At 36.7% G+C, this 12,600-nt stretch overlaps 1 protein-coding gene across 1 annotated transcript; it reads left to right on the top strand.

Moving 5' to 3' along the window:
• The first annotated feature begins 1,947 nt into the window (after positions 1-1,947).
• On the top strand, positions 1,948-12,126 carry RAD54 (DNA repair/recombination protein). The gene is made up of 20 exons (XM_085712024.1): positions 1,948-2,518; positions 2,731-2,817; positions 2,916-3,156; positions 3,231-3,356; positions 3,432-3,488; positions 3,587-3,673; positions 3,954-4,049; positions 4,254-4,304; positions 5,358-5,432; positions 5,531-5,617; positions 5,951-6,042; positions 6,125-6,257; positions 8,647-8,766; positions 8,876-8,989; positions 9,101-9,184; positions 9,301-9,378; positions 9,465-9,523; positions 10,981-11,158; positions 11,355-11,453; positions 11,628-12,126. Exons 1-20 carry the CDS (start codon positions 1,983-1,985, stop codon positions 12,033-12,035), a joined length of 2,808 nt encoding a protein of 935 aa, XP_085568150.1. The 5' UTR covers positions 1,948-1,982; the 3' UTR covers positions 12,036-12,126.
• The last annotated feature ends 474 nt before the right edge of the window (positions 12,127-12,600 follow it).

Raw genomic sequence — 12,600 nt, 5'->3', positions numbered from 1 at the left:
CCTTTCTAATTTTTTGCCGTTTCTCTATTTTTTAGAAAATGATTGTGTATCTTATATATTATTTGTAAAAGTTCTTAAGTGTCTTAGACAACTTTTTGTAGCCAAAAATGTTGTTGAAGTCTAAATTACTTTGGGGGATTGGTTATTTGTCTTTTGGAAGCATTGTCAGTGGTTTTTTCATAACAAGGATTGGGCCAAGGGTCAACCCTAATGCATATGAATGATTTTTTCATAACAAGGATTGGACCAAGGGTCAACCCTAATCCTATATTTTTTTACATTAGTTTATGATGTACTTACAAAACATATTCAATAGCTTGCACCAAGATGTATGGATTTTGTACATGATATAGTCTTAATTGGAGAGTCGAGGGAGGGATTGAATGGGATGTTGGAGACTTGGAGACAAGTTTTAGAAGCGTAAGAATTTCATTTGAGTAGAAGCAAGACATAGTATATGTAATGTAATTTTAGCAAAAGACGAAGTAGTTTGACCTTAGAGGTGAGAGTTAGAGATCATATCATTCAAGTTACACAGTTTAAATATCTTGGGTTCATTCTTTCAACAAAAAAAATATTTGGTTCATAGTACAAAATGACGGAGAAATGAAAGAAACTGTAAATTATTGTATTCAAGTTGGGTGGTTGAAATGGAGAAGAGCATCATGTGTTTTTTGTGATACAAACGTGCCGTTTAAGTTGAAGTGCAAAAATGCCGGAAAGTTGTTAGAACAACGATGTTTTATGGAACATAGTATTGGCGGTTAAGAACCAACACGAGAATAAAGCAAGTGTGCGGAGATGGGAATGTTGTGTTGGATGTGTGGTAAGACTAGATGGGATAAGATTAGAAATGGCAACATTATAAAGATAATTGGGGTAGCACCTATAGTATAAATATTGTGGAAAATAGGTTTAGGTGGTTTGGACAATTAGAGAGAAAACCTGTAGATTCAATAGTAAGAAGAGTAGATCAAATAGAGGATAGTCATATTACAAGAGGTAAAGGAAAACCTAGAAGAACCATAAGGGGGTGTTTGTTTCAAGGTTAAGGATGATATTCCCGGGAAAACATGGCTAGGGAATGATTATACTCATGTTTGTTATGAGGTTGAGAAAAAAATATTCATGTGTATAAAGGTTCCTGGGAATGAAGTAACTTCCCATAACTTCCATTATTCCCATCTAAAGAGATGGGAATGTGCATTCCCATGATATTCTGCATTGATTTGAAGAAAAAAAAAATTGTAACTTCCAATTTTCCCAGGAATGTCAAGTTATTTGCCAAACACTTTTTTTAACAAATACCCAGGAATCAAATTTTCATATTTTCATTCCCAGGTATGTTATTCTTGGGAATAATTTGTGTTTCCCCAAAACAAACGCCCCATAAGAGAAACTATTTGGAAAGATTTATAGATTAATGAGTTAGATCTAAATATTGTTTATGATAAAACAATATGACATATTTCGATCCATGTAGTCAACCCCATTTAATGGGATAATGTTTGGTTGTTGTTGTCGTCGTCTTTTGGAAGTATTAACTCATGCTCAACAACAACTATTATTTCATTTCATGATCAACTACCACATTTATTAGTCAATGATATAAACAACTTCCCGTGCATCGCACGGGTCCAAATACTACACCCTCCGGTCACTAATATAAGTAAAAATTCATTTTTTAGATTCATTCAATTAATGATGTATGTAGTCTTTATTATAGGCTACATACATCTGATGTATGTAGTCTTTATTATAGGCTACATACATCATTTATTGAATGAATCTAGAAAATGGATTTTTGCTTATATTAGTGACCGGAGGGTGTAGTTAATAAATTAAAATAAAACAGTATTATTAAATTAAATTAAATGGTATGAAAAGTTTGATTGATTTTGAGGGAGAGAAAGAGTATATTGATTGGTTTGGCGGTAAAGGAAAATTAAATTGAAAAGTGGCGGTGCGGGGGAAGAGAGAGAATGTTGGAGGAAGACGAAGACGTAGTGTTGTTGTCATCGTCGTCTTCATCTGATTCCGATGAAGAAGTTGAAGTGTCATCGTCTTCTTCTGATTCCGAAATTGAACAAGTTTCACAACGGAAATCTCAGAATGTAGAAGCCCTAATCAAAGGTAACCTTATCGTCAAGAGACAATCGTTGCTGCCGAGAGTATATTCCACCAATGGAGCTGCCGCTATTTGCAGAAAACCGTTTAAACCACCATCTGATGCTTACAACGATAACAGTAAACAAGATCTTGCTCGTAGGCTTTCTGCTCGCAAAAGGTTTGTCCCATGGGGTTCTACCACTCCTATTTCTATTCCCACCTCCGCCACACCTTTGACTGAGTTGGATTTGAATATCTCCGATCACAAAGAGGAGGCTGTGAAACCCTCGCCGCCCCTGCCCCCTGGAATTGATCCTCTAATACTCTGGCAACCTCTTCCTTCTAATTCTAATTTCACAACAATAGCCGTTGATCCTTTGCTTGTTCGTTTCCTTCGTCCACATCAGAGGTACTAATCCTTCTCAATCAATTCCTTTTATTGACTACAGTGTATCGTTGTAATCTAGACTGTAGTATTATACATATGTCTTGTTACACTATAAACCCTAATTCACTCAACTGCTATGTAGTTGCAGAGGCAGGCACACTTGGCCAAACTGCATAAACAATATCTTCAATCATACTAATAACTATTTATTCCTTTCTACTTATTTGATGCAGAGAAGGGGTTCAATTCATGTTTGATTGTGTCGCTGGACTATGTGAGACACCCAATATCAATGGATGCATTTTGGCAGATGATATGGGGTGGGTAACTTCTTATTCTTTACAAAGAAATCTTTTGTTTTGTTTTCAATTTCTGCGCACTTACCTAGGGCTGCCTGCCTTTGATCCTCGCTGCACAGTTTGGGGAAGACACTGCAGTCCATCACATTACTATATACTCTTATTTGTCAAGGTTTCGATGGGAAGCCTATGGTTAGAAAGGCCATCATCGTCACTCCTACCAGTCTCGTTAGCAATTGGGAAGCAGAAATTAAGAAGTGGGTTGGAGATAGAGTTCGCCTTGTTGCTCTTTGTGAAACCACAAGACAAGATGTTATCTCCGGGATTAACAGTTTTACAAGTCCCCAAGGCAAATTCCAGGTTAAATTCTCAACCGTTCTTAATTACGAGCTACTTACGTACTTAGGAAAATAAAAACAACTCCCGATTTACAGGTGCTCGTTGTTTCATACGAGACATTCCGAATGCATTCAGAGAAGTTTAGCTCTAGTGGCTCCTGTGATCTCCTCATCTGTGACGAGGCTCACAGACTGAAAAATGATCAGACAATAACAAACAAGGTACTATTAAATCTCCTCTCTCCTTCCTCTTTACAGGCATATTTCTGAGTCATTCACAAATACTTCCTGGATTAGGCATTGGCTGCTCTCCCGTGTAAACGTAGAGTTTTGCTGTCAGGAACTCCTTTGCAGGTGAGGATCTATCCACAATTACCTGTCTGTGTTGTGAGTTACAATCTCAAATCGTTGTTTATTTTATTTTAAATGTATATGGCATGTGCCACTTGCAGAATGACTTGGAAGAATTCTTTGCAATGGTTAATTTTACTAATCCTGGAATATTGGGCGGCATTGCACATTTTCGACGTTACTTTGAGGTACATTTAGACATCACACTTTAGATTTTAATTGCACATTGTTCCAAAAGCTTTAAGCTCTTAATTCATATAATGTCAGAATATACTAGAAATTAAGGAGTTATTCAGTTGTCAAACAATAGTCAATATTCAATAGTATGTACCGCATATTTTTACTGTTATTACTACGACAAGTCAAACCAACTTCAAAAAGCTTCCAGAATATATGATGCTAGAACGAGTTTACCCTTCTCTTGTGTTTCTGATTTTGATTGTGGCCTACTTGCTCTGCATCATAAAGGCTCCAATAATTTGCGGAAGAGAACCTGCTGCTACTGCAGAAGAGAAGAAACTCGGTGCTGAACGCACTGCAGAATTAAGTGCCAAAGTTAATCAGGTAATATTTTTTCTTGGCCTGAGCGTGTGAATTAGATTCCACTGTGTACTTTCAGAAAGCTGTATTAATATCCATCACTAGTCCTTGATGTTGTAACCCTGCTGGTAAACTGGAAAGGGTGTTATGTAGAACTAGTAGCTAAATGACAATGCAGTGCTACCGTGTTTACTCTCCTGAAGTTGACTTGCTAATATGCTTTTGCAGTTCATATTAAGAAGGACTAATGCATTGCTATCAAATCACTTACCACCGAAGGTAGTGTATTTTACTTTCTGTCTGCCATACTGTCTGAAATATTGCATTATTCTATCACTCACTCTTTCTTTAAAATATTATGATAATTATATACATCCAATCTTATCTTCTGCATTTTCAATTGCAGTGTCCTTAAAAAACAGAAGTCTCTTTCCCTACGCCATACATTAGATAATCGAAAGATTCAAAACTATACACATTTTTTTGATATGACAAAATAAATTTCATTAAGACAAAAAAAAAAAAACAAAAACAAAAGTGAACAAAAATCGACGAATCCAAGCTGTCCAATCCCTCAAGATATCTGCATGAGAACATCTAGTAAAAATACCATGTGCTATACTTATACACAAGTAGAAGTCAAAGCCTAATCTTATTCTTATCCCGCGGAAGTTTCTCATCCAATATAAAATCTCATTAGAGATAATTATGCTGATTTTGGGCTTTTGTTGATTCCCAGTAGCTAGATTAAGTAAAATAGTTTTTACACATGGAGAAATCTTTAGGATTTGGTAATGACATCTGATTCCATGAGAAGGTAGGTTTCAGCCAATGTCTAGTATTGAATTGGTGTTGATTCCCAGTAGCTAGATTAAGTAAAATAGTTTTTACACATGGAGAAATCTTTAGGATTTGGTAACGACATCTGATTCCATGAGAAGGTAGGTTTCAGCCAATGTCTAGTATTTAATATAGGGTTATGATAGAAGACACCTTTTATGAAGGTGTCTTTTATCAAGTTACTCTATGAGCATTTGCGAAAAGACACCAACTTACTTTTATGAAGGTGTCTTTTAGCAAAGTTATAACTAAAAAGTGAAAATCACACCTGAAGGTGTGACTTGTTAAAAGACACCACCAAAGGGTGGCTTGTAACAAAACCCTTTAATATATATATATATATATATATATATATATATATATATATATATATATTATCACCTGGACTGAATACAAGGTCCTTAAAGCACATGAAAAGAAACTGTATTGGTAATTGATAATTATCTGCTCCTCTTAATCTCGTAACCGTGGCCTTTTACTTTTGTGGTACAGATAATTGAAGTTGTTTGCTGCAAGTTGACTCCGCTACAATCAGATCTATATAAACATTTTATACAGTCCAAAAATGTAATGTCTAGTTTTGATTGAGCAAACACATTTTTCATAAGATTGACAGTAACAAAGTTGTCGAGCCTGCATAGATAAATCTGTTTCCTCAAACGCAGGTTAAACGGGCGATTACTGAAGAACTGAAGCAATCGAAGATTTTGGCCTACATTACGGCTCTAAAAAAGTTATGCAATCATCCAAAGGTATGATTTAGACTATTTTGTTTTTTGGATGATGGAAGGAGTTTCTATTGCTTTTGTAAACTAGACATTACATTTTGTTTGCTTGGATGAAATTCACTTTGTAAACTAAGTTAATTTTCCCCTTATATGTTAGAAATAGTTCGTGAAGCTCTTCTATAGGTGTCATTTAAATTAGCAAGTAGACTATTTATAACCATTTATTTTCATTCATTTCCTTCTCTCAACTTATGATCCTTTGTTAAAGAAAAATAATTGTGAAGGAAACCATCTTCTCCTTACACTTCTGGTTGGTTGTTGACACACTTTCATCCTCACAATAATAATGTCTTGCAGCTCATATATGATACCATACGAAGTGGGAGCCCAGGAACTTCAGGTTTTGAGGACTGCATCCGATTCTTCCCTCCAAATATGTTATCTGGACGGTAGATGTTTAGTTTTTGTTTCAGTTAGACTTATACATTTGGTGCCACAATTTAGTCATTCTAAGGGGGATATTCTTTGTAGGTCTGGATCATGGACAGGAGGGGATGGAGGCTGGGTTGAGCTTTCCGGTAAAATGCAAGTCTTGGCAAGGTTACTTCATCAATTACGCCAGAGAACAAATGATCGCATTGTCCTTGTCTCAAACTATACTCAGGTATATGGTAACAATCTGGATATTTAATTGATGATGAACCAGCAATGACACCCTTATATCACATATATTTGTCAATGTGCTGTATCCATATCAGGCTGGTTAGAACTTACCTTAGCAAGTTTATTGTATATTGCTAGGATTTCTGTTCATACAACACATATGCCTTTTTTTTAATCTAACTTGACAGATATAAATCACATCTATTATTCTATTCTACCTGGGTGAATCTAGATCGCATTAAGTGTTGATAGTGTCTCCCCCAAATTGAAAAGCTGTTAATGGTAATGTGAACGATACTGTTTTCGACAATAGGAATTAACAGAAAAGAAAATAATTTTATTGAACTGACTCCTCTTACTCTGCATTATGGAAGTCCAAAATGCAGAGATGCAAATGGCTTACAACAGTACCTCCATTGATTTGAGTACCTGACCTCCCACCCAAAACTACCCAATTTGCCAATTGCTTTTTCCTAATTTTCTCCTTCCATCCTCTGCCACAGCAGTCAGAGTGCTAACTGAATCCAACAACTTTACCACTAATAGTTTTAACCTTCAAGGTCTAACTAACAATTGAAAAGAAGCGGCACACTTGGCTCTTTAAGCCATCCTTATTTCTTCTTAACATATACTGGTGAGGTAATTCTGCTCTCTAAGTTCTAATGATAATGAACATGAAAAGCATGTTGGTTGCATAGTTTAGTTAGTCAGCATGGCTTGCAAAACAAAATAGAACACTTTTTTTTTTCTTTTTCCAATCATTGGGATTTACAAATTCATATGCTTCTTTTTAATTTTATGATACCCAATCTCTTTTCATCTCAATAAAAATTCAGTTGGTTTGTGGGGTTCCGAGAGAGATTTTGTGGAAAGCCCTGGAGAAGAAAGGGGTTAGGATTGCCTATATTAGGGCTATCAAGGATATGTTTGAGGGAGCTTCGACTAGTGTGAGGACGCAGGATGGGGCTACCGAAGATTTTCCCATAACAATAGGATTGCACCAAGGGTCAACCCTAAGTCCTTATCTTTTTACTTTAGTTTTGGATGTACTGACGGAACACATCCAAGAGTTAGCACCGAGATGTATGCTTTTTGCAGATGATGTAGTCTTGCTTGGTGAGTTGAGGGAGGAATTGAACGGGAGGCTAGAGACCTGGAGGCAAGCCTTAGAAGCATATGGTTTCCGCTTGAGTAGAAGCAAGACGAAGTATATGGAATGTAACTTCAGCGGAAGGAGAAGTAGGTCTACCTCGGAGGTGAAAGTTGGAGATCATATCATACCCCAAGTTACACGGTTTAAATATCTTGGGTCCATAGTACAAAATGACGGCGAAAGAGAAGCAAATGTAAGCCATCATATTCAAGCTGGGTGGTTGAAATGGAGAAGAGCCTCAGGGGTTTTGTGCGATAAGAGAGTACCACTTAAGCTGAAAGGAAAGTTCTATCGGACAACAATCAGACCGGCGATGTTGTATGGTACGGAGTGTTGGGCGGTTAAGAGTCAACACGAGAATCAAGTAAGTGTAGTAGAGATGAGGATGTTGCGCTGGATGAGTGGTAAGACTCTACATGATAGGATTAGGAATGACACCATTAGGGAGAGAGTGGGGGTAGCACCTATAGTAGAAAAGTTGGTAGAAAATAGGCTTAGATGATTTGGGCATGTAGAGAGAAGACCCGTAGATGCCGTGGTAAGAAGAGTAGATCAAATGGAGGAGATTCAAGTTAAAAGAGGTAGAGGAAAACCTAGGAAAACTATTAGAGAAACCATTAGAAAAGATTTAGAGGTCAATGAGTTGGATCCAAATTTGGTTTATGATAGAACACTATGGCGTCATTTGATCCATGTAGCCGACCCCACTTAGTGGGATAAGGCTTGGTTGTTGTTGTTGTTGTTGTGTTTGTGGGGTTCCTTTATGTTTTCGATCAGTAGATTCTGAGTTGAATCAAGGCACCACATGCAATTGATCATGAAGGAAAAATCGTGTTTGATCACAGCTACAACCTACAATGGAGCCCAAGTTTGACTATCATGTTATTAGAGAAGAAAGTAAATAAACTCAATGAGGGAAAATGAAATATGTGATATTTTCTCTTGACTGTTCTCTGGTTTTATCAGACAAAAGCTTGCTGGGTAATATTTTTCAGTTATAGCACTGAATACTACTAAAAGGAATATTTAATTAAAGGAATAGCAACTAGAATATTGAAACCCAACAGTGACAATCATATTTTTCTACCCGGTATATATGGGTTCAAGCTCACAACCTTACAATTAGATGCGTATTCACATTTCTCAATCTTCCTCATGACTAATTGAATCTTTCATGCTAACCTTTATTGCTGTTCTACTTCTTTGGTGCTACACTAAACTATCTCCCATGTAACAGACTCTTGATCTTTTTGCTCAATTGTGCCGGGAACGAAAGTACCCTCACTTGAGGCTTGATGGCGCTACATCAATCAGTAAAAGGCAAAAGTTGGTCAACTGCTTGAACGACCCGTCTAAGGTAAATGGGTCACCTTGAAATTTCTAAATTCTAATGTTGTTTCTTCTTCTTGAAATTTCACCAATACATGCGATTATCCTTTGATAAAAACATTTTGACTTATTTGCAGGACGAATTTGTTTTTCTCTTAAGCAGCAAGGCTGGTGGTTGTGGACTCAATTTGATTGGGGCAAATCGACTCGTCTTGTTTGATCCTGATTGGAATCCAGCAAATGATAAACAAGTAAATACACTGGCTTCAATTGTAACAGCTGAAATCTTTACATGCACCTCTCTCTCTCTCTCTCTCTCTCTAACTGATCTTCATTTGTTTACCATTCCTAACCATTAACAGGCCGCAGCAAGAGTTTGGAGGGATGGACAGAAGAAAAGAGTTTACATTTATAGATTTTTGAGTGCCGGAACAATAGAAGAAAAGGTTTGCATTATTGTGATAATTGAGTGAATAGAAATGTATCTTGTGCATTTTATTGATTTGGAATCAGTTCCTTCATTGAGCTATTTCTGTCACTGAATCTATTAAGTTATTTGTAGGTCTACCAGCGTCAGATGGCAAAAGAAGGGCTGCAAAAGGTCATTCAGAGGGAGCAAAACGACAGCGTCGCGGCACAGGTTGCTTCTACCCTGTGTTCAAGTTAATGCTGCCTATTCCATGTTTTAAAATCCTACTCATGTCATAATTTGTTTATGGTTTTCAGGGTAACTTTCTCTCGACAGAGGATCTTCGCAATTTGTTTACTTTCGATGAGAACATCAAGTAATGCATTCTTTTCCTTTTGATCTATATATACTATTGGTGTTATGATATCTGAAATTTTCGGTCAAATTATCAAAGTTCTTGTGATGTTGAAATAAGATTTTTAGCCATATTATTCTCAACACGAGGCTCCAAAATCTAAATCTACATAATTTTCTCAAGATTTTTAGACATATTATTCTCAACAAGAGGCTCTACAACGTACTAACCACCACAACCAGCGAAACAACGACAATGGAGAACAAATGACGGGCTTCAAGAATCCCCACGAAAAAACTCTCTAATAGAAAACTGTAAATGGAAGATTCCAGAGAGCTTTTGCTTCTCTGTAGTAACTAACTTTTCTATTCAATTCTGTTAGAATGATTTTTGGTTGCAGTTACAAGAGGATGAAGAGTCTATTTATAAAGCTAATGACCTCTAAGTGACCGACACGTGTCAGTCACACTCTCTAGATGACTGGCAGTTGCCAGTTTAAACAGTTACTCAGTTACAGGGAACATAATCTAGTGCAGAACCTCTATGGTGATCACAATGATCGCTAGTTATCTATAATGCTAAGCTATTCCTTAAATAATCTCAAATCGTGATTTTGACCCCAAAATGTTAAGGCGAGGTGCCGATGAGAAAACTGACCCCAAAATCGAGAGCTGTGTGTGACTATCACGCACTAGAAACCGACTGCTGCTGTAGTGGCACATGTGGGCCCGTCTGATGTCCCTGGTTACATGCTTCTTGGTTCCGGCCAATCTCTGGGCGGAAAAAATCTGGGTAAGGTGGTCGGTGCGAAGGCGGCGACTGACGGCAAGCGAACATTGGTTGTGTGCAAAGAATGATAACGAATGGGAACTTGTTGCTGTGGGAGACAACCAACAGGAAACAAATGGGCACTAAAGCCCAAAGGGCTGCAAAGAACGCGGCTAGGGTTTTTACTCGGAAGCAAGACCCCCAAAGTCAGGAGCTCATGATACCATGTAGAAAATATTTATGAGTGTTATTTAAAATTGCTGTTGTAATCAAAGTTCAAACGCTAATCTATATTTATAAGCCAATACTAATACATGGGCTGGACAAATGAGCCTGTGACAACTAATACAGACTAATTTCTACTAATTACATTAATTATAATCATTGACAACGATGAGGATTCTCTATTGAAACTAACATCCGATAGGGATCTGGTTTTCTGATGTACTATTTCCATGAGATGGGATTATACATTTGAATATCTGTTTTTGCGTCTGTATCCTCTACCAATTCAATTAGTTAATAAATGTAGTTGATTGAATCAACTTGGAAACACATAAGATAATCATAAAAGAAGCTGGTCATTTTGTGATGTTAGTAATGTTGATATTGATCGTCTGGTAGGGTTAAAAGGCACTCCAATATTCACGACTGTCTATCATAACCTCTCACTCTCTCAGTCTAATGTCTGCTTGTTTATATTTCTTTAGGTCAGAGATTCATGAAAATATGGGATGCAGTCGTTGCCAAAACAATGATGGGCTGCAAGACACTGATGTCTTATCATCAATGATTAATAGCGAATGTGGTGATGATGAAACCGCTGATATAGGTGGATTTGCTGAGATTGCAGGCTGCTTAGGGAATTTGAAAACATCAGAAAAGCAGGTTGCTTTTGTATTTTGTTGGATAAAAGTTGTTTTACTCTTTTGAGTGGGAGGTCTTCTTTTCAACTCTTCGTTTCATCTACCACCTACTAGCTTTCCTGTCTATCTCACCTCTTGATTTAAAGGAATACAACTATACAATACACAAAAAGAACAAATTATTGTGGTTTTGACTCTTGTAAATATTCTTTTTGCAGGTAGGGAATCCATTAGAAGAAGATTTAAGTAGTTGGGGACATCATTTTTTCCCAACCTCTGTACCAGACGGTGTCTTTCAGGCTTCAGCTGGTGATGAGGTATGTGCCATAGCTTTTTTACACATTTTCATTCCCACCCCCTTCCCTTTTTTAATTATTTATAGAAAAGTAATTTAACTCAATAACCATATTCCATTTAATGTCACCACAAAAAAAAAAAAAAAAATCCATTTGATGCATAATTGAATTTGACTGCTTTTCTATATTTATTAGGTGACTTTTGTCTTCACAAACCAAGTTGATGGAAAGCTGGTACCGGTTGACTCCATAAGTCCCAAGCTACAGAAAAAGGAATTACACAAGCCAAGCCGCAACGTCGAGCGAAAATCCACCCCTTTTGCTTTACGCAATAAGCTAGTGCCACTACGTTCTGCATCCAATATTGCCAATGTGTCATGCTCATCTTCGATTGCTTGGACGAAGAAGGCAAAGAATTGTGAAAGAATTACTCAAAATATCGCCATGAGTGTAGCATTAAACACCAAACACTCTCTTGTAAATGAATTACCAAGACAGAAAAGATCATACCCTGCTGATTCCAATGATGGCCACTCTCTTGTAAATGAAATATCACCGAAAAAAGCATGTCATGTTGATAACAATGATGAAAATTTTGAGTAATACTTCATGTTTTTGCCCAGGTTTGGTTTGATGTATTCACACTCATCTATTTTGGACATTAACGTAATATTGGCAGCATATGTTTACGGAATTTAACTGCATTTAATTTTATTTTTTCTTATAGAATGCCAAATTTACCTCAACAAAAAATGGACAAACACTTTTGTTCCCACAAGAACTAATGTTTGTCTTGTTCTTTCAGGAATCATACAATGTAGCCACGAGTTTGGTTCCAATTGGTTAATTTGCTCTATCTAAAAGAATGAATTTGGCTGACATATAAGTTTGATCTCTAGTGATGTAGTAATTGGTGATGGGCTTATAATCTCTCGTTCAAACACATAAGTTCAAACACATAAGTTTATGGTCTTGTTTTAAGGAATCTAATTAGTTTCATACGCTACTAGTAAACGGGTTCTACAACGCTACATCATATTTAAGCAATTCATATACATTTTGCTCTAATAGTAAAAAGTGAAGTTACCTTGTAATAAGATGATATGACGGCCACTTTGCAAGCAAACATTAATGCTGATATTGTACCATATTTATTCCTCAAAAAGGA

The sequence above is a fragment of the Medicago sativa genome, chromosome 5 (assembly GCF_051527215.1).
Source record: "Medicago sativa cultivar Bolivia chromosome 5, Bolivia_mono, whole genome shotgun sequence".
NCBI lineage: Eukaryota > Viridiplantae > Streptophyta > Magnoliopsida > Fabales > Fabaceae > Medicago > Medicago sativa.
The sequence above is the reverse complement of the archived record's forward strand: the minus strand, read 5'-3'. Positions and strand labels throughout refer to the sequence as shown.